The sequence below is a fragment of the Oncorhynchus keta genome, chromosome 1 (assembly GCF_023373465.1).
Source record: "Oncorhynchus keta strain PuntledgeMale-10-30-2019 chromosome 1, Oket_V2, whole genome shotgun sequence".
Classification (NCBI taxonomy): Eukaryota; Metazoa; Chordata; class Actinopteri; order Salmoniformes; family Salmonidae; genus Oncorhynchus; species Oncorhynchus keta.
The window spans coordinates 39,408,814-39,435,182 of NC_068421.1; the positions used below are offsets into that span (position 1 = coordinate 39,408,814).

The window sequence follows — 26,369 nt, forward strand, 5'->3', positions numbered from 1 at the left end:
TCAACGTCAACAAAACAAAGGAGATGATTGTGGACTTCAGGAAACAGCAGAGGGAGCACCCCCCTATCCACATCGATGGGACGGTAGTGGAGAGGGTAGTAAGTTTTAAATTCCTCCGCGTACACATCACGGACAAACTGAATTGGTCCACCCACACAGACAGCGTCGTGAAGGCGCAGCAGCTCCACTTCAACCTCAGGAGGCTGAAGAAATTTGGCTTGTCACCGAAAGCACTCACAGACTTCTACAGATGCACAACCGAGAGCGTCCTGTCGGGCTGTATCACCGCCTGGTACGGTAACTGCTCCGCCCACAACCGTAAGGCTCTCCAGAGGTTAGTGAGGTCTGCACAACGCATCACCGGGGGCAAACTACCTGCCCTCCAGGACACCTACACCACCCGATGTCACAGGAAGGCCATAAAGATCATCAAGGACAACAACCACCCGAGCCACTGCCTGTTCACCCCGCTATCATCCAGAAGGCGAAGTCAGTGCAGGTGCATCAAAGCATGGACCGAGAGACTGAAAAACAGCTTCTATCTCAAGGCCATCAGATTGTTAAACAGCCACCACTAACTTTGAGTGGCTGCTGCCAACACACTGTCAACTCCAGCCACTTTAATAATGGGAATTGATGGAAATGTATGTAAAATATATCACTAGCCACTTTAAACAATGCTACTTAATATAATGTTTATATACCCTACATTACTCATCTCATATGTATATGTATATACTGTACCCTATATCATCTACTGCATCTTTATGTTATACATGTATCACTAGCCACTTTAAACTATGCCACTTTGTTTACATACCCTACATTACTCATCTCATATGTATATACTGTACTCGATACCATCTACTGCACTTTGCTCGTTGGTTATTACTGCATTGTCGGAACTAGAAGCACAAGCATTCGCTACACTCTCATTAACTTCTGCTAACCATGTGTATGTGACAAATACATTTGATTTGATTTGATATGATGCCAGATCAGTTGGCGTCTGAGACATTAATACTGATGATAGGATGACAAACTGTATCTTGGAAAGTTTACACATTCTAGTTATCAGATTCACATGGAATTGTTGTGCAATTTACATTTTCAAATGTGAATCTGTGAAAAGTTTAAAAGTAATTTTAGCTTCCAAATTAGAGAATTGGGTTTTCTTGAGTGAACTATGCTCAACTCAGTGGCCCTGCCCATGTGTACAGACATTGGTTATAAACTATGAAACACGCCCTTCGCTCCCCTCCTATATAAAGCCCTTAACGAAAATGCAACTTTATGTTCCGAGGACGTTAGGGCGACAGTCCTACATTAAAAGGGCTCAGATAATAAGCTGTTCCAAGGACGTGTGGACTTGAGGTCCCCACATTGAAAGGACAAAGACCACCTACAGAACTAAGCCAACCTTAGAGAACCTAACGAAATTAGCATCAAATTTCAATGTGAAGGTGACAACCTACACCCCAGAAGGATGAATTTCGACTATACCAGCCAGAACAAAGCATGAGCTTAAAGTATTGCAACTTGGTATGAACTTTGAACTCTTATTCACTAATGAAGTGATACCTCCTAGCCGTCGCGTTAGCGCAGCAACTGTAGAAATGGGCTAGGAGTGGACGGACAGAGTATCTGTGATACCACACGACAACGGTACTACCAAGTATCCATTCTACCTCCAGATATTCTTCAGAGAACCAGAGATCCATGCTGGACCACCCGGCCTTCCATCTACTGAAGCGCAGCTCCGAGTAAATATTTATTGCATTCTCCTTTTTCACATGGGCGGTAATTTAGAATGCATAAGATACTGTATTTACGATGGCATAACTTCTCCCTTTGTTCCTCAGTCTTCCCGCTCTTTCACTCAAACCCAAACCCCCTCTCTTTGTGTAACCAGCTGTCATGTCGGCTCCGTCCACCAGGGATGTTTTCTTTATGACACAATTTGTAATCAATGTATGATACATTCTGTGTTTATGTAATTCTGTGTGATTAATTAGGTATTTAGTAATAATTAAATCAAATGTTGTATTGCTGATTCAAGTTGTTAGCCAGGGTTTGTGAAGAGAACCAAGAATTTACAACTTTCAGACGAGACTAAATAAGGTGACGATTAAATATTGACTGCTATTGATGTAAAAGATTACTAGGTCTTTAAGAGTTTATTCGGAAGTTAACAGCTCTATAAACATTATTTTGTGGTACCCCGACTTTCTAGTTAATTATCTACCGGATTAGCTTAATCAGGTAATACTAATTACAGAGAAATTATTTTATAGAATAGCATGTCATATCACTTAATCCAGCATAGCCAAAGACACAACAGAATGAACGAGAGTCCATCGAGGATAGGGAGGTGAAAAAGGATGCCCATATTTTCAAGACCTGAGCTCCTTCATTTATTTATGAAATGTACTAGTTTATTTAGGCAATTTTATATATTAGTTTAGGCTTGGCCTATTTAGTAGGCTATTTTGCTGCATAAAGCTGTGTGACTCACTCATTTGTGGCTTTGGATCTAAATAAATAAGTACCAACATTCTTTCTGATAGTCTTTAATAAAGAAATGTTTTGAATAACTTATTTTGCTCATGTTGTGTGTTCAATAATTTGTGACATTGTGGTTACAATGAAGAATGTAAACTAAATAAATCCTATTCATAATGAATAATCAGATGCAAGCTTGTCATTTTTCCTTAATTTCTTTGTACGATTTTATTTGCTCTTTGTAGACAATACAAAACATACACATACAAACAACAACTACATAACACCTGCCCTGACCCACCTGCTCACACCCCCATCTCCAGCGCCCACATCCCTCCGTCACATGGCCTCAAACTGCACCATTTTGTTTCTCTCTAGCGCCCACATGCACTTTCAACATTTGGATTAATAAAGCATTTAAAGTGTGACATTGGTTGATTCAGTATAGGTTTTTTCAAGGTGATTGATGAGAAAACTATCGTCCAACACACACACATATATGCCATTTCTTAAAATATGCAGACAGCCGGATTAAAAAGTTAATTTCCATTGTAATACTTCTGACAGCCAAATGTCTAAACCACCCATAACTTTTGGACATTAACATTCTCAGAAGGCATGGATTATTATAATCTAAATGAAAAATGAACCTGGTAATCAAATTTAATTTAAAAAGTTAATTTATAGGCCTAAAACCTATGGGTTTAACATTCTGAACGAATTATTATATTGAAGATAGAAGCCACCTCAATGAGTTCCGAGAGCTGATCCATTACCCAACAATATATACATTTAGTTAGCCTAATTGTTTTTATGACTACAGACCCTAGGCTAATTTTCCTATTTACCGGCATTAATTTGTCTGCATGTCTATTCAAAATTTGGCTAAAAACAAACCACGCCATGAATTAAGAACAGATATATTTCACAATGCAATGCTGCCCATTGACAACTCACTCGCTTTAAAGAGCCTTCTAATATTAAACAACAAATAAATATACCAAAACACTACTTCAAAAACAATCCATTCACCACTGAATTTCTACAAATAGCTGCGCAGGAAAAGGACGTCATCCACCGTGCCTGGTCACAGGCTCTCAGATGGCTGAAACCACACATCCATCTGTAGGTGAGACTTTATCCTTTTGAACCACACAAATACCAGGTGGACATTAGGCCTCAACGCGATAGAGTAAATCAACAAGATCCACAAGTATTCTATCTCAATAGCTGGTCGTCTGTTATCTGCAGTTTTGAGCTGCACTGTCCCACTCCGTGGTGGATAACATCCACTCGTTGTTTTTGCAATGGGCTGTAAAAGTATCCTATGCCAAGTGTAAGTGCGCCATTATATTTACCAAAGTTCTCTCTCAACTCCGGGACCACCTTCCAGCTGATTAATTTTTGCCTGGTGCAGGACTCTAGTGCAATAGGAGAGAGACTAACTGAAACATTCACACCTCCATTCATTTCCAAAAGGGTAGTCTAATAGCTCAGCTAGGTGTGAAAAATTCCCCAATTTGTGCCACAGTTTAGACTACCAATACATGCTGCGGTCAGACAAAGTTGAGTCCTATTGTGGCCTAATGGCCATAAAAGGGCAAACTTGCAAAGTATTCGATGCTTAAGTAGTCTTAAGTTTTACATTTCTAACTCAATATCACAGACCAGATTAACCCTGACAAAAAATCCATCAACCCTTACAAATATATTAATTTATTATAATCCACATAATAATTCTAACGAAATTAGCTGTAGTGAGAGGAGACCGCATCAGAAAGAATATGTCTTTAATCCTGCGTTATAATTTAACGTATTTTGAACGAAAGCCAGGAATGAGTGAGTCACTCAGCCCTATGCCGTTCCTTCTTCTGTTGCCCATTAGAGTGTTTTTTTAATATCCTACTGAGTCTGTGATCACCAAGCCTCATGCAACCGCAAAATGTTGGATTTCCCAAATCCATCTGTTTTTAAAAGTTGCTATATTAAAACTTCTTATGGATGGGTGTTCCTGTGCAGGGACCAAATCAGCGGAAATTTTAGAGCGCCACCTATAGTTTTTGATAAAACTCAAACTTTCATTAAAACACACATGCAAGGTACTGAATTAAAGCTACATTCGTTGTGAATCTAGCCACCAAGTCAGATTTGTAAAATGCTTTTCGGGGAAAGCATGAGAAGCTATTATCTGATAGCATGCACCCCCCAAAATACCAGAAAGTCACCTAAACAACAGATTTTGTGGTAGCCGGCGCTACACAAAACGCAGAAATAAAATATAAAACATTCATTACCTTTGACGAGCTTCTCTGTTGGCACTCCTATATGTCCCATAAACATCACAATTGGGTCTTTTTCCCGATTAAATCCGTCATTGTATACCCAAAATGTCATTTCATGAAGGCCGGTCTGATCCAGGAAAATTCCCCTTTACAAGACGCAACGTCACTTTTTACAATTACAAAAGTTGCCTATAAACTTTTACAAATCACTTCAAACTACTTTTCTAAACCAACTTTAGGTATTAATAAACGTTAATAATCTATCAAATTGATCACGGGGCGATCTGTATTCGATAGCAGCAAGTCTTGAAATCATCGTCCATGTTTTCACTTTCATAACATCCTGCGGTGCGCCCCAAGACAGGAAGTGCCTATACGTCATCTAACCAAGGATAAAGCAGCCATGAAATGCCAGTACTGGTGACATCGTGTAGAAGCTGTAGGCGTTGAAATGGGAACCTCGTTTATTTTCTGTCGCCTTAGACAATACATTGACTGGTGGATGAATATTTTTTTTGTGTTTTTGGTGAACAGTTTTCGCTGGGATTTTTACTCCTAAACACGTTCTGTTATAGCCACAGACACGATTTAACCAGTTTTAGAGACATCAGAGTGTTTTCTATACACACATACTTATCACATGCATATACTATATTCCTGGCATGAGTAGCAGGACTTTAAAATGTTGCGCGATTTTTAACAAAAAGCTGCGAAATTTCGCATCATCCCTTTACTTTTTTTATTAGTTAAACTTGATTTAGTATTGTTTACACTGTTCCAAACTGGCAGATAAATGATATTGTAATCTAACAGCACCTGTTAGTCATGAAACAGTATCTCTTGCACTTTTGACAATGATTTTACATGAAGCTTAATTCTCATGATATGCTTAAAATACTTATATCCACTAGGATAATATATAATAAAAATATGTTTCCTTTAGATTATTTAATTTACCTACCGTACCAATCAAACGTTTGGACACACCTACTCATTTATTTTGACCATTTTCTACATTGTATAATAATAGTGAAGACATCAAAACTTTTAAATAACACATATGGAATCATGTAGCAACCAAAAAAAGTGTTAAACAAATCAAAATATATTTTATATTTGAGATTCTTCAAAGTAGCCACCCTTTGCCTTGATGACAGCTTTGCACACTCTTGTCATTCTCTCAACCAGCTTCATGAGGTAAATACAAAATGCAAGCAGAAAGAAAAACACGGACATAAAAAAACACACATTCATCAGTAATAAGCTTTCTGAATTCCCCTAGCGGCACCAAAACCTCAAATTTAAGACCATTTTGAAGATTTTTCCACAAATAAGGTGCAAGAAAACTAAAAGCTGATTTACCCAACTCAGAGTTACCATTCCCGAGACCGGTTGCTGTAACTCGTACAGTATGTCTAAAAGTTTCGTAAAGACGTTAGGTACAGCAGGACTTTTGTTAAAGGGCGTTTTAAATGAAATCATAGCAATGTATCAACCTATGTGACATCAGAGAGCCAATCAACTTTCTGGTAAAGAATGCAGTGACGAGTACTAACAATTTGGGCCGTAATAAAGCATAGTGCCCTATGACAAACTGCATGTAATGGGTTTAATGAAGTGCCAGTTGCGTTCATATAGAAAATGTTGCCATAGTCTAGCACCGATAGGAACGTCGACTGAATAATCTGCATTTTATTATTTAGCGAGAAGCAGGACCCATTTCTATAGAAGAAGGCATTTTTATTCTCAGCTTAACGAACTCATTAATATGCTTTTTAAAATGACCGATTTTCATCAATCCAGATGCCCAGAAATGTGTAAACAGGGACACTGTCATTATGGACACCATCCAAAGTACATACAATGCATTCGGAAAGTATTCAGATCCCTTGACTTTTTCCACATTTTGTTACGTTACAGCCTTTTTATTAAATGGACTATACCAACCCCCCTCAATCTACACACAATACCCCATAATGACAAAGCAAAAACAGGTTTGACATTTTTGCAAATGTATTATGATTAAAAACTGAAATATCACATTTACAGAATTATTCAGACCATTTACTCAGTACTTTGTTGAAGCACCTTCTTGGGTATGACACTACTAGCATGGCACTCCCGTATTTGGGGAGTTTCTCCCATTCTTCTCTGCAGATCCTCTCAAGCTCTGTCAGGTTGGATGGGGAACGTGGCTGCACAGCTATTTTCAGGTCTCTCCAGAGACCAGTTCGATTGGGTTCAAGTCCGGTGCTCTGGCTGGGCCACTCAAGGACATTCAGAGACTTGTCCCGAAAACATTCCTGCTTTGTCTTGGCTGTGTGTAAAGGGTTGTTGGAAGATGAAACTTCACCCCCAGTCTGAGGTCCTGAGCGCTCTGGAGTAGGTTTTCATCAAGGCTCTCTCTGTACTTTTCTCTGTTTATCTTTCCCTCGATCCTGACTAGTCTACTAGTCCCTGCCACTGATGAACATCCCCACAGCATAATGCTGCCACCCCCATGCTTCACAATAGGGATGGTGCCAGGTTTCCTCCAGACGTGACACTTGGCATTCAGGTCAAAGAGTTCAATCTTTGTTTCATCAGACCAGAGAATCTTGTTTCTCCTGGTCTGAGAGTCTTTAGGTGCCTTTTGGCAACCTCCAAGCAGGCTGTCATGTTCCTTTTAGTGAGGAGTGGCTTCCGTCTGGCCACTCTACCACAAAGGCCTGATTGGTGGAGTGCTGCAGAGATGGGAGAACCTTCCAGAAGGACAACCATCTCCACAGAGGAACTCTGGAGCTCTGTCAGAGTGACCATGAGGTTATTGGTCAGCTCCCTGACCAAGGTCCTTCTCCCCCGATTGCTCAGTTTGGCCGGACAGCCAGCTCTAAGAAGAGTATTGGTGATTCCATACTTCCTCCATTTAAGAATGATGGAAGCCACTGTGTTGTTCGGGACCAATGCAGCAGACATTTTTTAATACCCTTCCCCAGATCTGTGCCTCGACACAATCCTGTCTCTGAGCTCTATGGACAATTCCTTCGACCTCATGGCTTGGTTTTTGCTCTGACATGTACTGTCAACTGTTGGACCTTATATAGACAGGTGTGTGCCCTATCCAAATTATGTGCAATCAATTGAATTTACCATAGGTGGACTCCAATCAAGTTGTAGAAACATCAAGGATGATTAATGGAAACAGGATACACCCGAGGTCAATTTCTAGTCTCATAGCAAAGGGTCTGAATACTTACGTAAAAAAAGGTATTTCCGTTTTTTTATTTGTAATAAAATTTGCAGAAATGTCTAAACCAGTTTTTGTTTTGACATTATGGGCTATTGTGTTGATGAGGAAAAACATTTATTTAAATAATTTTAGAATAAGGCTGGTTCAAATCCTGTGGAGGCTATCCCTCAAATTTGCTACATTAGTGTTAGAAGTGGGATGCTGCCATCAGGCCATCAGGGATGTGCACAGGCATAAGGAACTGTGGAAAGAGAGGGATTACATACTAGTGGACATTACCTTAGTACAATACCAGAAATCTGTTCAAGGGAGGCCTATTGCTGTTATGCATAAACAAAGTTGTTTCTACTGACAATTTAGATGTACAAACTATGGCATAAGTGGATGACGAGCAGATAAGTGGCAATCCGTCATTTCAATTAAGACATTAATGAGCGAGCTTGGATGGACGTAGTCAATGTAACTATTTGTTCAACACTTTGGAAATGTACAGCGACAATTCGGAACATGGGCCGTTCTTACACCAGTCAGGGCCGTAGGATAAATAAAGGGGGCATATAAGCAGACAATGAAAGCTCTTACAATATGACATGATTACATTTCTCTAAAACAGGCTACATGTGCACCACCAAATCAGAACAGGAGGCAAAATTAGAAGGTGAAACGGGACCAAATTATTAGGATGAGGCACATGGGATACTAACAGCTTACTACACAACATACACTTAGTATTACTTTCTTAGCTACAGTAACATATCTCCCTGGCATATTACAGAATTTATGCAGCAGCATACAATACATTTTTGGACTCACCTTGTTGTGCTGTGCTCACTGAAACAGGAAGGTGGCACGGCGGTACTTCGTGGGCAAATTTTGTCATCAAAGTCAGGCATTCTCTGGATTTATGGTGCTTTCAAGACAACTGGGAACTTGGAAAAAAACTGGTTGAATCATGATGATGTCAGTGATCTTCAGGTCGGAGCTCTAGAAAGAGGCCCGAGTTCCCGACTCGCAAGTCCGAGTTGGATGACCAGTTGGAGCTTGTTTCCCCCCGAGTTCCCAGTTGTCTTGAACTCACTGAAATCAGATTTCCCAGTTCTGAGTTTTCAGTTGTTTTGAGCGCGGCAGAAGTCATGCTGGATTGACACCATTGGCCAATGTTGAATGTTTATAACATTTTAAGCTTGGAAAAGAGACCCTTAAACCCAGACTTGGGACCATACAGCCACTCCACTGAATAACAGGCTAGTGATTGCTTTGCTATGCTTGCAGTTAGCCATTGATTCCTTCCAGACCACTTACTGTTGGATTTGCCATTTCTAACTTGTTGTGTAATGTTTCTGTCCAATGAGCACCGGAACATTTGATCTATTATTTCTCTTCTATGACAAGGATTAAAATGGATTTGCCAGTAGATTGTCGACGTGACTCATAATGATGACTGCTAGCTTGCTAGCTAGATATTGAAAGTATGATGTTGAAAGTATGATCAGTCCAATCAAAGCTGCTGTAGATATAACGTGATTTGACATCATTTTATCTGTGGCCATTGACCCTGAGCCTTCTTGGATGGGCACTTCTAATGTAATAATATGGCAGAACAAGGGGCTTGAATTTTTTTGCTTTACCCTTAGATTTGGCGGTGACGTAGTGTCCCCATGAGTGACAGAACACTGAGCCAATCACGGCACAACTAGAGAACATTACCGACCCCTACGCTCTGTATTTTCTGCTGGCTGCCCTACCACCACATAAAGTACTGAGCTATGCTGAAACACCTGCATTTTTGCATTTTTAGAGCTGCCTTACTCAAGAAAGCAAAAGAGACCACGTTTGTATGCGGCTTTATTAACACATTTTTGATTCCATTTATTTATTTATTTATTACATTGTTTGCAAAGTGATGTGTGACACATTAATCTCAAAATAACATTATTTTGTTGCATTGCACCACCTTCCCTGAATGAAGGGTCGCCCCTGGTGACAGATGAAGCCATCAGATTCGAAGGATACTAAAATCATTCTCAGTCAGACATGAGGAATGTCAGCTCTACAACCACAAAGAGTATAGAAAAAAATATTGCAACAAGACTCAAACTCAGCAGGGACATCGCAGAAAAGTAACTTCAGAAATAATACAATAATTGGTGGCTTGAACTCTCGCAGCTGAACGTCTCCTCCTCCACCACCCACTCTGAATCGTATGGGTGCTATCTTCAAGTACTTGTCAATATCTCCCCCTCTGCGTGTGTAAGTGTAGCCTACTTCCCTGTGCGCGTAAGTACACCGTGTCAAGAGAGCAATAAAATTGGCAAGGATGAACGTCATAAATACGTGGGATAAATAATAAGTCTTAGACAGAGGGAGCAGCTCCAAAAGCAGAGGCTCAGCAGGCGTAGGTACATAAAAGGAATTCCTCTAACTCCAAACTGAAAAACGCAATGTGTCTGATAATGTAACATAATTATATACAAATTGAACTAGATTGTAACCCATACCTTGAAATCCAAAGAAGAAAAAGAACCCCGGGATCCAAATTGTGTGTATCCAGAAGCAATTCATGTTGTCCTCGTCAGCTCCAAAACCTCTCCTGGACGTCTACTGCAGGTCTCTTGCAATAATTTCGTGCGCAGGCAGTATCGTCTTTTGATAGAAATGATGCTGAGGGCGTATAGCTCCAAGGCTATGTCCTAATGCTGCAGAGCACTACACAACTCACTCAAGTGCGCGAGCTCTAAACGCAGCCTTTTTGCGATTACGACGAGTTGTGCGCTTCAGCGCTTGCCTCTCCTCGTCCTTCAATGCCACCTAGTGGTTAAGCAAGTACCTAGAAAAGGAAGTTTGATATACTCTTCTGATATAGATAAGGATAGGACTCATGCTGAACGGGGGTGTAACCGGGCAGCCTAGGTTCAAACTGTTTATTGTGCAATTGAATTTGTATTTCAGCAACGGCCTTATGGATTGACAGTCACATGAATGCCTGTCCTCTAGATTTCACATCTGACATACTCTAAGGAATGAGTGTCTCGGTGTCTGGATCCACTTTACATACTTCCATGCTCTATTTTGCCTCTTAACAGCACTGTAGCTACTCCAGCCATTACTTCCAGGTCTCTCTGATGCATTAGCTACTACAAAACCAAGACAATAAATCAGGGCAAATGCACACAATTACAGTTATATCAGAAACTTAATCCAGATTGATTCTCTTGTTGCATGTGATGTGCAATCAATGATAATACCATTATTTCCAAAATATAGTCCAAAAACATACTATAACCCATACTAGTAGAAAGAGATCTCTAGCTACTTACTATGAACCCTTCAACAGCCACACAGCAGTTCTCAAGAGACGGATGACCTTTGGCTACCCTCTGTAAACCAACTACAGTCCTCTGTACCTCATGAGTTGTGTCCCTACCAGAGGTGAAACTTGGCAGAGGACAGGAGAGGAGGAAAGCAGCACAGAAATCTGTGGAATCCCAATAGTGACATTTGGTTAGAGACCTTCTTCATTCATCCTGCAGGGCAAGGTGAAGGCGGGCTGTTTGTGAAGACACTTGAGACTAATCAAAGTCCAGGGAACCTTACTCACTAGGAAATGGCCTGTGCGAGAGAGAGGAACAGACAGGGAGAGTGGCGGCGCAGAGAGGGAGAGGTAACATTATCTTACCTTTATTGTGCTCTATCCCTCTCTCTCTCTACTGCCTACCCAACACGGCCCTCTCATCTACCGTTGTACATGTCCACGACTGACAGCGAGGCTAATCCAGACTATTCCTGCAATTTTATTCAGTGTGGCAACTGTCTTTTTGTTGTGATGAAGAATGTATTTTTCTTACTGAATCTTACCAGATTGCGATGGCAATGAAAGCAGATGCTGCCTGAACGTGCCGTTGTATTCCCTCTTCCACAGCTCAGTCTCGTCTTGTAAACCCCGGTGAGCTAAATGACTGGTGTTGCTGAATTTGTCATTTGTTAAGTATGAATGCCAAAGACATTACAGCTTCAATAATTGAAAAGAAAAACAAAAGTGGCTCAGGAGGATGTCTGGATGTGATGCATAACACCTTGTTGAATATTGTTCTCTACCTGTTATACACCACCATGTGAACCACAAGCTTTTCATGATGCATGTTCTGCTAGAGAACCCTTGTGTGTACACAATTCACATTCAAGGCTGAATAGTATTTCTGTTACTGTCTGATATAGTAATCAATGAGATTGCTGCAGTTTAGCATGCAAAGGCATCCAATTAGGATGCATGTAAGAGCAACTGGCCAGGGACTGCAGTCAATTATCATCAAGTTCTCAGTTGTCTGTATAAATCATTTCTTTCAGCAACACCTCTCACGTGTAAGCTCTCTGACGCGCATGGTTTTTCTATTTCATTGAAGACATGCTGGTCATAGTGATAAATAACCATGAGCACACCACAGCCTGCTTGCTCAACCCAAACATGTCACGTGACAATGTGTGAAACAGTATGTTAGTTTCTTATTTGTGTAAATAAAAGTAGAGCAAAACACCATCCTGTTCATGAGAGACTCCCCCTCTCACATTGAGTTCGTATTAGTTTGTAGCCCAAACGGTTCGGACACTACAGACAGTTGACACATCAGCATTACTGACTTCAGGCCAAACCTTTTCGGATGCTACCCACATTGTGATAATACGGATTTCCGAGGGGTGTATCATGGTCTGACAAACACCGCTGTATCGCAGATTGAGACATAGCCCATGCAAAATCCCAGATCTCTCTAGATTAAACTGACAGTGCATCAATAGACTCAAGGGGTTGTTACATTCCCCAGCAAGAAAACCCCCCAAAAAAGTCACTCACAGAAGGGGGAACTAAAAGAGTCAGTGACAACAATAAGACACCCACCGTGAGCACCCAATAAATTTGCCCAGTTAGAGGCTAACAAAAGAAAAACCCACACCAAACTTAGACCAGAAGCAAACCAAAGAAAAGGGAAGATCAGATATAGGATTGTTTTTCTAGAAATCAAATAGGGAGAACCAACCTAAGGCATTAATCCTCCACATCTCTCAAGACAACTGGAGCACTGGGCGAGCCACATCTTAAACATTACCTGGGACAGCAAGGTTGAACCGCCTTCCGACTAACGAGATGGACAATCCAGCACAGGTGTAACACATTCTGACTAATGAGGCAACACCAATCAGTGTCCCCGAAGTACTAACCTAACATCCAAACTCAAGATAGAAATGGAAAAAACAAAGCCTGTAACAGCGTAATGGTTGTCTCCTTAATAAGAGAACATCATGGGCTAATATATTGCCTGCCTCAAAAAGCTACTGTCAAATGTATTTATATATATACAGTTGAAGTCGGAAGTTTACATACACTTAGGTTGGAGTCATTAAAACTTGTTTTTCAACCACTCCACAAATGTCTTGTTAACAAATTATAGTTTTGGCAAGTCGGTTAAGACATCTACTTTGTGCATGACACAAGTCATTTTTCCAATAATTGTTAACAGACAGATTATTTCACTAAAATTCAATGTATCACAATACCAGTGGGTCAGGAGTTACCATACACTAAGTTGACTGTGCCTTTAAACACCTAGGAAAATTCAAGAAAAGGCTTTAGAAGCTTCTGATCGGCTAATTGACATAATTTGAGTCAATTGTAGGTGTACCTGTGGATGTATTCAAGGCCTACCTTCAAACTCAGTGCCTCTTTGCTTGACATCGTGGGAAAATCAAAAGAAATCAGCCAAGACCTCAGAAACAATTTGTAGACCTCCACAAGTCTGGTTCATCTTTGGGAGACATTTCCAATCATCTGAAGGTACCATGTTCATCTGTATAAACAATAGTACGCATGTATAAACACGTGGGACCACGCAGCCGTCGTACCGCTCAGGAAGAAGACTCGTTCTGTCTCCTAGAGATGAACGTACTTTGGTGCGAAACGTGCCAATCAATCCCAGAACAACAGCAGTGTATCTTGTGAAGATGCTGGAGGAAACGAGTACAAAAGTATCTATATCCACAGTAAAACGAGTCCTATATTGACATAACCTGAAAGGTCGCTCAGCAAGGAAGAAGCCACTGCTCCAAAACGTCCTTAAAAAAGCCAGACTACGGTTTGCAACTGCACATGGGGACAAGGATTGTACTTTTTGGAGAAATGTCCTCTGGTCTGATGATACAAAAATATAACTGTTTGGCCATAATGACCATCGTTGTGTTTGGAGGAAAAAGGGGGAGGCTTGCAAGCTGAAGAACACCATCCCAACTGTGAAGCACGGGAGTGGCAGCATCAAGTTATGGGGGTGCTTTGCTGCAGGAGGGACTGGTGCACTTCACAAAATAGATGGCTTCATGAAGCAGGAAAATTATGTGGATATATTGAAGCAACATCAAGACATCAGTCAGGAAGTTAAAGCTTGGTCGCAAATGGATCTTCCAAATGGACAATGACCCCAAGCATACTTCCAAAGTTGTGGCAAAATGGCTTAAGGACAGCAAAGTCAAGGTATTGGAGTGGCCATCACAAAGCCCTGACCTCAATCCTATAGAAAATATGTGGGCAGAACTGAAAAAGTGTGTGTGAACAAGGAGGCCTACAAACCTTACTCAGTTACACCAGCTCTGTCAGGAGGAATGGGCCAAAATTCACCCAACTTATTGTGGGAAGCTTGTGGAAGGCTTCCCAAAACGTTTGACCCAAGTTGAACAATTTAATTTAAAGGCAATGTTACCAAATACTAATTGAGTGTATGTAAACTTCTGACCCACTGGGAATGTGATAAAAGAAATAAAAGCTGAAAGAAATCATTCTCTCCTATTATTCTGACATTTCACATTCTTAAAATAAAGTGGTGATCCTAACTGACCTATGACAGAGAGTTTTTACTAGGATTAAATGTCAGGAATTGTGAAAAACTGAGTTTAAATGTATTTAGCTAAGGTGTAGGTAAACTTCTGACCTCAACTGTGTGTATATACATGTATATATAGTTTGTGCACTATTGTTTGGAAGAAACATGATTTTGAAAACGGTCATCGAAATACCCAAACCTTGTCTTTGAACGCAAATAGGACAATTGAGACCTAAAAAGAATCTGCCATGATGGGGACAATCTCAAAACGCAGGAGTTGTGTGTTCGATTCCCATGGGGGACCAGTATGAAAAAAGTATTAAAATGTATGCACTGTAAGTCGCTTTGGATAAGAGTGTCTGCTAAATGACTCAAATGTAAAATGTTAGCTGAATGAATGCAGATGGACAAGTTCAGACTAACTGCATCTGCCAAAAGACAGACCGTTTGTGTTTTTTGTTGGACAGTCATCTTTGTAGTCATTCATCCGTCTATGAATGACTCCCATTGGAAAAGCATTAGCTTCATTCGAAATTGTCGGACACAAAATACCAAAGTGTCTACTGCTATTCCTTTCGTGGTTTGCATTTTTTTCATGGCTGGATCCCATTTTTTTTTCCATCTACATTTCTTCTGTTCACAACCATACAGACAGGCTCAGTGTGACAAACACGTGAATGCAATTTGAGTGGCAACTATTTGAGGGGGTGTGAACAAAGTGCTTGGAATTGTGGGAGACCTGTTGTTTTCTATTCTACCTGATAATTCATTTTAAAACACCTGGTGTCCCAGGTCTAAATCAGTCCCCGATTAGAGGTGAAGAGTTTAAAAAGCAGTGGAATTGGCTTTCGAATGTACAGATTTGAATTTTATGGCCATAGTGAGTCTACTCAAAAGAGAGTTAAGTTTTTTTTTCCTTCTTTAAGACCATTTATCTTAAGACTTTTTCACTGACTATGCTTCTCTGAGATCTTTCAGGTTGCCTGCCCCAAGCACTAATCTTCGAGTAATGACAAATTGCAGTTTGCTGCTGAGGGGATGGCGGCTCATAATAATGACCTGATGGAACGGTATCAAACATGGTTTTCGTGTTTGATTCCATTCACTCCATTCCATTCCAGCCATTATTGTGAGCCGTCCTCCCCTGATTTTAGCTTATGATAATTGCCTTCAGCAGTGATTGCTTCACGGCCTACTTCAATCAAAGCAATAAGGATAGCCTGAAACTGCATGCAGACAATTCCATCAAGTTAGCCATGAAGGAAAAACGTGTTCTTCAGGCTAGGGTCCCTTTTTTCCACCTGACTGACGGGCCCAAAGTAAACTGCCTGTTACTCAGGCCCAGAAGCCAGGATATGCATGTAATTGGTACCATTGGATAGAAACTACTCTGAAGTTCGTAGAAATGTTAAAGTAATGCATAAGACTATAACACAATAGATATGGTAGGAGAAAATCCAAAGAAAAGCCAACCAGATTGGGTTTTTTTTAGAGAGGGACCATGCTTTTACAATGGAAGGTATAGGGGCATATCAAAATCCAGCTCCCAGATTGCAATTCCTATGGCTTTCACTAGATGTCAACAGTCTTTGATCAAGGTTTCAGGCTTGTTTCTTCCAAAAGGAGGAAGAATTATGAGTTATAGTACTAGGAAATCAGTACTAAAATAAGTCTGTGCGCGCGTGATGAAGAGGACGCGCACCTGCTAATATCGCTTTCCTATTAAACATACTTCTTTCCGTATGAAATATTATAGTTTAATTACATTTTAGGGTACCTGAGGATTACATAGAAATGTATTTTGACTTGTTTTAGCAAAGTTTAGCGGTAGCTTTTTGGATTTCTGTAGCTGGGACCCTTTGAATTGCAAATCAGAGGAAGATTTTCCAAAAATAAGTGAATTCATCGCAATTTGTTAATTTATGAAACCTGTGCTGGTAGAAAATGTTGATGTGAAGCGCTGTCCTCGAACAATCGCATGGCATGCTTTCGTTGTAAAGGTTATTGTAAATCAGATATTGCAGTTAGAGTAACAAGAATTTAAGCTTTTAACCGATATAAGACACTTGTATGTACCTACATGTTTAATATCCATAATTGTATTTATTATTTATTTGAATTGCGCACCCTCCAATTTCACCAGAAGTTGTCGACAGGTGTCCCGCTGGCGGATCGCCTAGCTCTAAGAAGTTTGTGGAGTCAGTCGAGCACTATATGTTAGTCTTGTCCAGAGTAGATCGATAACCCAAACAGAGTTGATCATGGCTAAGTATTCAGAGCTCTTTGAAAGCTATATGGTAAAAACAGATACTGGATTTCTGTACATTGAAAGCACATTACTTCTGTTAGGACTAGAGCCACTAAACATAAAAGGCTACTGTGATCAGGCTAATTAATTACCAACGACACCCCTTCAGAGAGCAATGAGGAATATACACATGTAAGTCGTCTGAGGCTCTTTCAAAGACACTTTGTTCTTCCTAGGACTGGGATAGTGTAATCCTATCATCAATCTTTGGAAATGGCAAAGTAAATTAAAATTAGAAAATTAATTAGGAAGACTGTCAGTTACTGTAAGTAACATCCATACCGTTTCTAGCCTGTTGGAGTTTTGCTACTTTTTCTACTGAATGTGTTCTCTGTAGATCTGCTGTGTGTGTGTGTGGAAAGTATTTTTGGCCAACATGTATGTTTTAAGGATACATTTTTAGGAACTGTAAATTAATGAAGGCACCAATGAATGAATTCAAATGGGTTGAACAAATTATTCTCTCCAGTTATTCTACTACAATCTATTACTAAATGTTTCCCTTTCTCACAGGTTATGGATCAAAATTAGAATATTAACAACATTTAGCCACGACACATACGGGACTTGACTCCTGATAGTCTTTTGATTGAAAGCAGCATTCAGAAGCTAAGGAGCCTATAGATAAATAAATGAGAGACTCACAGGAGCCAATTCAGTCTGGTGAATTTTTCCAATTCTAATGTGCGTTTTATTTATTTTTTAACTTTGGACTGGAGCTTAATTCATGCCATTATTGTATGAGACCTAGTAGAGTGGGATTGTTACAGTTATTGGCTGACTGAATCATTTCGAATTTAAATTGTCCTCTACCAATCTCTACATGATGTCTCAACTCCCACTTTACCTGGTCGTATATTGGTTGATGCCAGTGGGCCAGCTCCAATTCACGTATAAAAGTGTTGTCACAAATGTGTCATATTCATAATGAACACCCTAAATATAATATAATAATATATGCCATTTAGCTGACGCTTTTATCCAAAGCGACTTACAGTCATGTGTGCATACATTCTACGTATGGGTGGTCCCGGGAATCGAACCCACTACCCTGGCGTTACAAGCGCCATGCTCTACCAACTGAGCCACAGAAGGACCACATCATCACACTAATGTTGGGTACTACTGAACAATATTTGGACCAACACCTGGATTTGGTCCTATGTAGCAACATTTTAAATTGTGTTTTTTTACTTTGGATAAAAGTAGAGACTCAGAGCTACAAAATGGTACATCATACACTGCAATTGAGGAACAATCGGAAAGTAATTCTGCTTTGATAAACTTTTTTTTTTTTTGAAAATTGCCCTTGAATGTTTTGGTACGCCTACTGTAAACAGCCAAATATTAAGACTAAAAGTGGTAAAAGTAGTAGCCTACAATAAGGGAAAACTCCAGGTAAAAATACACTATCTAGTGTCGAAGGTAGGCCTATATCCTAATCTGACTTTGGTGCAGGTCATGTTGTTCTTCACACTACACTCTAAAAAGAAAAGGTTCCTGCAGTATCCTTTAGGGTTTCTTCAAATTGAAACTGCATGGGAACCCCTTTCAATGGATCCTCAAATAACCTTTTGAAGAATGTTTTTGGGGTAAATTGTTTGAACTAACCCCCCATTGTTATTATTATTAATATGCATAATAGACAATAACACCATATTTTAGTTGTCAGAGTTTATTATGATTTCAGTGGCAAAGCAGAGCCCCAAGTCCAGTGGCTATATCCTCTGGCGTGTTGATGTTGATGTTCCAGAATGATTTTGCAGTGCTTGGTTATCGAACCTGTCTCCTGTTATATTCATCAGAGGTGTATGGACGGTGAAGTCTGTGAATCCCAAAAAACGGTAATTATATAGATGTTTAACAAAGCATGCACACAACAGCACTCATACCTTTGTTTTTGTTGTAAATGTGAATGGAACAAAAACTGTTCAGATAATGGTTTTCATACACATACCTTGTCCATAATGTAGGGGACTATGGGATATTCATTGAAGAGGTAAGGGAGGAAAATGGTACCATGTGATCTGCCAATACCAATAGACATATCTCTGTATGCCTCCTTGTCTGTGTACCTGCAGACATACACACAAAAGTGAGCAGTTCAGTCATCTGCACCCAATACAGCTAGTCTTCAACATAATCTTATAGCCTACATATGAAAATATAGATGGTATCATCACAACACAAGATCAATTTAGATCCTACAAGGGACAAACCTTACCTTAAATTGAGGAGATCTTTACATTTTTTCAGTTAAGTGCCTGCACCTGCTGTCCCTCAAATTAAAATCCAAATGTTCGAGTTGGGCAGTTAGGTTCCTGCAAAACCCCCATCAACTAAGGAGGTTCCTCGATGAACCCCACCTTCTATGAGATTCTTGGGAAAAAAAACTTTTGGGGGCAATTTCCAGTGCCAAGAACCCTAAGGTTCTTCAAAGAACTTTGAAAATCTTAGAAGAACCCCTGTTGAACCCCTCATTTTTTGAGTCTACCGTCTCCAGTAAATACCCACTCTATCAAATCAAATCTAAGTTGTCACATGCACAGGATACAGAAGGTGGAAACAGGATACAGAAGGTGGTACAGTGAAATGTTTACATGCGTATTTGCAGAGTAGCAATATCAAAAACAGAAAGTGTCCAGATAATTATTAGTTGACGCTTACTCAGACACACTTATCTAAATTGATGGGTCATGTGAAAGAAGTGCTATAACCACCCCCCAGCCTCATCTAGCGAAGTGAATGGGTCACTATTGTTTAGACATGTACACATACTGTATTCATGAAATATAATAGGTGGCTGTAATCACCCACAGACACACCTGGCTAATTTGATGAGTCATGTAATGATCTGGCCAGGTGGAGTCTGTTGTTTAGACATGTAGCTAGCTAGCTAAACAATGAACCGGCATAATCTCAACTCATACTACTACCATTCCAAATTGATTGTCTATAGCTGTATGAATATGCAGGTAGCTAAAGCTAACCAACTATACTGAACAAAAATATAAAACAACGTAACATGCAACAATTTTACCGATTTTACTGAGTTACAGTTCATATGAATTAGGTCCTGATCTATGGATTTCACATGACTGGGCAGGGGCGCAGTCATGGGTGGGCCTGGGAGGACATAGGCCCAACTACTTGCGAGCCAGGCTCAGCCAATCAGACTGGGTTTTACCCCCCCCCCCCCACAAAAGGGCTGTATTACAGACAAAAATACTCCTCCATTTCATCAGCTGTCCGGGTGGCTGGACTCAGACAATCCCGCAGGTGAAGAAGCCAGATGTGGAGGTCCTGGGTCGGTGTCATTACACATGGTCTGCGGTTGTGAGGCCCGTTGGACGTACTGCGAAATTCTCTCATATTATGTTAGGGGAGGCTTATGATAGAGAAATAAGCCTCCCCTTATGATAGAGAAATGAGCATTCAATTCTGGTGAACATTTCTGCAGTCACCATGCCAATTGCACGCTCCCTCAAAACTTGAGACATCTGTGGCATTGTGTTGTATGACAAAACTGGATATTTTACAGTGGCCTTATATTGTCCCCAGCAAAAGGTGAACCTGTGTAATGATCACGCTGTTTAATCAGCTTCTTGAAATGCCACACCTGTCAGGAGGATGGATTATTTTGGCAAAGGAGAAATGCTCACTAACAGGGATGTAAACTAATTTGTGAACACAATTTGAGAGAAATACACTTTGTGTGTATGGAACATTTCTGGGATCTTATTTTAGCTCATGAAACATGAGACCAACACTTTACATGTTGTGTTTATATTTTTGTTGTTAGCTAGCTAACATTAAGCTATAACTAGCAATGCAAATGGATTTCTGATTCAAATAATACTACTACACAGATCATACATATAACTTTAGCGAACAATATGCTGTAACTTGCAATGAAAATTACTTCCTGACAAAATTAGAAACTTATAATACCTGAAAATGTAGCTAGACTCTTACCCGTATACATTACTTGGATGAATGCTTCACGGCAGACTGGAACCATTTAACTCCGTTTTGTTCGTAGCTACATCTTGTTTAGCTAGCGTTGTGTCAAGTCAGTAGCCCATCACAATTTTTTCAAACTGATCTGTTGATAGTGCCTGCTAAATTCAGGGCATTAATGTTGTAGAGAAAAGTAGTAAATCATTTATCTTTCAAAAAAGCTGCGGTAGAAAGGATTATCAACACATATTGAGCAACTCACGTTATAGACAGAAGCATGCAACATGGCAGACCACTCCAAACTCATCTCCTGGCATGTCCAGCCCATCCTTTATCTCAGCGAATCATGGCTAGCGGGAAGCTTCCTGACTTTTTCCATGGCTAAACCAACAAGGCTCGTAATTTAACTATTTTATTTGTATTTACAGATATAATACAAGTTTGTTATTAAAGCACATGAAAGTTCACATGTTCCAGAATGCATTTCTGCCCCCCCAAAAAACATTTGTTTTTGTGAAGTAGTGACATGGCCTAGCTTCCTGAAGCGGGTCACAGATACTGTGGGTGCCATTAACTTGGTCCCAGATCTGTTTGTCGTATCAGACTGGTACCCTTGTTTGGTATGACAAGGAATTGACATAATAGCACAAACCGATCTGAGACCAGGCTAATTGCAACCAGGGGCCAGGGCATCCATATTGTTCCACATTACCCAATAGTGTGTTGTTACATGCAGTACCCATAGGAAATCAAAATCCATCCAATTATCCAATTGAAACAAATACTCACCACATTTGAATAACCCTAACCCAAAGTTTTTGTCGGCTAGAGGACCTCTGCTTCATTTTCCAAAGTCCTCAATTTCTCTCTGACAGTTGGTCAATAATCCATGTCTCAAACCATCAAACTGTTTTAAACCAGTAAATATTATATTAGGTATGTCAGGCCAGGATCCCATTTTTCACTTGGCATGAGGACAAAACGTGACTTTGTACACAAGTAAAAAATTATAACAAAACAAACTCCACATGGATGATTCATTTTAGGGAGAATGTTCATGTGGGGCTGATCAAAAGGTTGACAGGTTGCAGAGCATTGGGCCAACTGAAAGGTTGCTGGTTTGAATCCCACGGCAGACTAGGTGAAAAATCTGTCGGTGCCCTTGAGTAAGGCATTCGACCTTAATTGCTCCTGTAAGTCTCCTAAATTACAAAAATGTCAATTTTACATTAACTCATGAATCCCTCTGGGATTGTTTTGAAATGACGAGCGAAGTCAAAAAAGAACTTCAGTTATGACATACAGTAAATAATGTGAAGTTTAGAAATACATTCTCAAGGACGTACACTCTAAATACACACAATATTTACAGCTTGCTTGTAAAATTTGGTTGGAGTCTGGAAGATGTGTGACAGTTGAATTATTCAAGGCTATAAAGTGTTTGTCAGTCTGCTGTGACTGTCAGTGTACACAAATGTAACCAAGACACAGAGGGAGTTTGCTATGGAAATAAGGCAGTATGGAAAAGCACAATGTGCCTCATCTAAATCAATCATCTGCTCTTTCCCACTGAGTTACGGCGGCAGACTGGGCTGATACGGAAAGCTAATTTAACCAAATGACTGTTAAACTCACTTCTTACAGTGGGAGATGGGGAATAGTACGCGGGGGTTGTTAACTTTCTGTTAGTTAGGAACAGAGAGCTAGGAACGTTTGGCACAAACGTACAGGAGCATATAGGAATGTTCTGTGGTTCAAAATAATCCCAGTTTACCATGACGAGGTGCTAAGAGAGTACAGTTTACACATCAAAACAAGGATAAAAAAAAAAAACATCTCATGTTTTATACGTGATGTCTATTGCCAAGAAGATGCAATATTTGCATGACCAAAGAAATTGTATGTTTCTCTTTGAGGCAGAAAATAGATTCAAAGAGCTAGTCTTGTGAATTCAATGTAAATCATGCCTGGTATATATGCTTTCATGAACAATTCATGAGTCGACTTGGTATCTGATGGAAAGAGCACTGTATATGCAGACTGCTCAACGGGGTGTGTGTACAGTGTAAGATAGTGTTCATGTTATCTGGACATACACATTGACGGGATACTCCACAGAGGGCTGGAATGGGAGTGGGCTCACGTTCTCCGGGCCACCTGTATACAGTCCAATAATACTATCTTTAATCCCATTATAAAACCTGCTGTAAGACCTCCATAACATGTTATTAATCACTCTAAAAGCATTTTTGGATGCAAAATACTTGTATAATACTTATGTAATAGTGTCACACCCTGGTCTGTTTCACCTGTCTTTGTGCTTGTCTCCACCTCCAAACCAGGTGCCTCCCCTCATTATCCCCTGTGTATTTATACCTGTGTTTTCTGTTTGTCTGTTGCCAGTTCGTCTCGTCCCGTCAAGTCCTACCAGCGGGGTCCTGTGCTCTAGTTTTCTTAGTCTTCCCAGTTCTGACCTTTTTGCCTGCTTTGACCTACCAATTGCCTTCCGTTCCTGTACCTGCCTGACTCTGATTTGGACTGCGACCCTTTGCCTGCCTTGACTTCCCTTTTGCCTGCCCCTTTAATTAACTCGGAGACTCCGCCTCCTGTGTCTGCATCTGGGTCTTGCTTTTGATCCCCTTTTTGATCTCCTTCTGTTTAAACCAGCCGTTAGACGAAGCTCTCGTAACAGAAAACCATCATCTGAGGGTTCGGTTGTAGAGTTGGGAGACTGTGAGAGTGGGATGCATTTGGACAGGTAATTCTTCATGGCCACAATACATAGAGAATACGCTGTACTCAGGGGTTGGGACACTGGACTGGAATCAGAGAGAGCGAGGGAGAGAGAGCGATGCATGCTAGCCCACATTCTGAACTGCTGTGTCTCCAGATCAGTCATGCTCGTGCTGGAGACACACAGCTCTGATTCTGTCATGTCTTATGGAGGATGTTTCCTTTGTGACCTCTTATGGAGTGTTCTGAGACAAGGGTGTTTTTGCTTAGTGCTTCTAGTCAATGTGTGCCTATTGGGATACAGTAATCAATAGAGGCGCTATGGCTATTAAAATATATCAGTTGCCTGGCTACCAGGGTTAACCTGTCTTGATCTGCACAGGATGATACATAATAATTGTATCACAAATAGCATACTGCTTGAATCAGGTTAAAATAGGGAGCAGAAGAAGAAGTCCCATCCAGTTGTGATCTTAGCCAACTATCCATTCTAGGTGGTTTGCTTGTTGGCTAATACATGCGACGTATAGCAACGACAGTTGAATTATTTTTTTTCTTATTGCCTTAATTTTTTTGCAATTGGATAAGACTTGTTGCTTTGTTTTGTAAAAGAAAACCAATTTGATAGATAATCGTCAATGCAATTACAAAATGGTAAAATCAAGGCTACTTTCCATGGATTCCTTCTGTAAGCCAACTGCCAAACATTGATGGGCTGTAGAATGTATATCGGGCTACGCTAACAACCAGGGCAGGACTTCCCCTTCTACTCCCTATGCTATTGAACATTTATGAAAGTTTAGTCTGGTGTATTTTACCACTATAAACAGTCTCTCCTTGACCCCACTGCTAGTCGCCACCTTAGTCCAGATTCTGTATATGTAGAGGGTGTCGATCAACATGCAGAGAAGTCAACCTGTCTGTTCAGCACCACCAGAAGACAGAGGCTAGAGAAGTCAGGACCCTGGACAGCTCTAAAGCATCCTTGCCATTCCATCTCTCAAGCAGCCTTGCCGTTACAGCAGACCCTATGTGCATCATATTCCCCAGCCAAGTGTGGCAAGGCAAAGTTGAAGAGAAGTTCTAACAAGCAAACCTTAGTGCTTAGCCCAAATCTGTGTTCAAAGTCCCATTGATAGAAACCTGGTTCCCCCCATTAAAACGGTTGTCCTGGCTGTCTCTAACCCTTGCTCCATCCAGTTGAATGTTTTAGTATGGGCCCCTGTAAGATGCATAGTCAGTAGTGAAATATACTTGAGTTCTAGCAACAAACATTTCTATCACCACAACAATTGATCAATAACCTTACTGTATCTCAGCCAATCAACCTGTGCTGCTGTAACAAGCACAATTTACATGGAAATAGAGGGCATCACATCCCTCAATCCGTTGTGTTATTCATTGAGGTGAAAGATAAAGGGAACATTATTGGAAGTCTCCCCCTGTAACAGCACCCCTTACACCTTTTTCCTCACCGACAGATAAAATGCTGTTGCCTGTAAATTGAAAAGGTGTCAGAAAGGATCAGATCGTAGCCATTTTATTCAATCATCCCATTGTCCTTGTTCTCTGCCAGGAAGGAAGTCAATGGCTTCTGAAATGAACCTCTAAAGGAAGAGTGAATCCTGTGATTTGTACGATTGAGACTTCCCACTTATAACAGCTATACGGAATATCAACTCAAAGGAAAAGAAGATGGTGGGTGTAATATGAAATGTAATTCAATAATGTGCGTAACCATATTTCACAAGGAAGGTAGCTACTTTATAGCATTTTACCACATTATTTCCCTGGCTCAATTACCACACACAAATTAGGGTTATTTTCACATGTAATAGCCATTCTTGAAAGGTATATTATGGATAGGAATAGTTACCATTTCAAAAATATGTCATATCACTTTACTTAATTGACATTGCAAAGCTAACATGACATTATTCAAAAATGTTTTCAGTACAATCGCTCTCCATAAATGGAAGATCACAAACCTAATACTATATGGTTTTGAATTGGATTCTGGGATGGAGTGTGTACGTGACTGAAACTGGTGTACGTGACTGAATTGGCAGCTGAGAACTGAAACTCATTTTTGCAGATGTGCAATTGAGACCAAAGCAGGGAAAATGCATGACTGTTCAACATAAGAAGCATACAAATAAAAAAAGAGCTATGGAATTACATTACCGGTCAAAAGTTTTAGAACACCTACTCATTCAAGGGTTTTTCTTTATTTCCTACAGTGTAGAATAATAGTGGATATCAAAACTATGAAATAACACATATGGAATCATGTAGTAACCAAAAAAGTATGAAACAAATCAAAATAGAATTTATATTTGAGATTCTTCAAAGTAGCCACCCTTTGCCTTAATGACAGCTTTGCACAATCTTAGCATTCTCTCAACCAGCTTCATGAGGTAGTCACCTGGAATGCATTTCATTTAACAGATGTACCTTGTTGAAGGTTAATTCATGGAATTTCTTTCCTTAACCTC

The 26,369-nt window shown here is 40.2% G+C and overlaps 1 protein-coding gene across 1 annotated transcript in view; it reads right to left on the reverse strand.

Moving 5' to 3' along the window:
* LOC118384704 (limbic system-associated membrane protein-like) overlaps nucleotides 1–10,742 on the reverse strand; it is a 1,031,328-nt gene extending 1,020,586 nt beyond the window's left edge. The window contains exon 1 of the mRNA XM_035771464.2: nucleotides 10,512–10,742. Coding sequence (XP_035627357.1) covers nucleotides 10,512–10,575 — 64 coding nt within the window. The 5' untranslated portion in view covers nucleotides 10,576–10,742. The remainder of the gene's footprint in view (nucleotides 1–10,511) is intronic.
* Nucleotides 10,743–26,369: the final 15,627 nt, after the last annotated feature.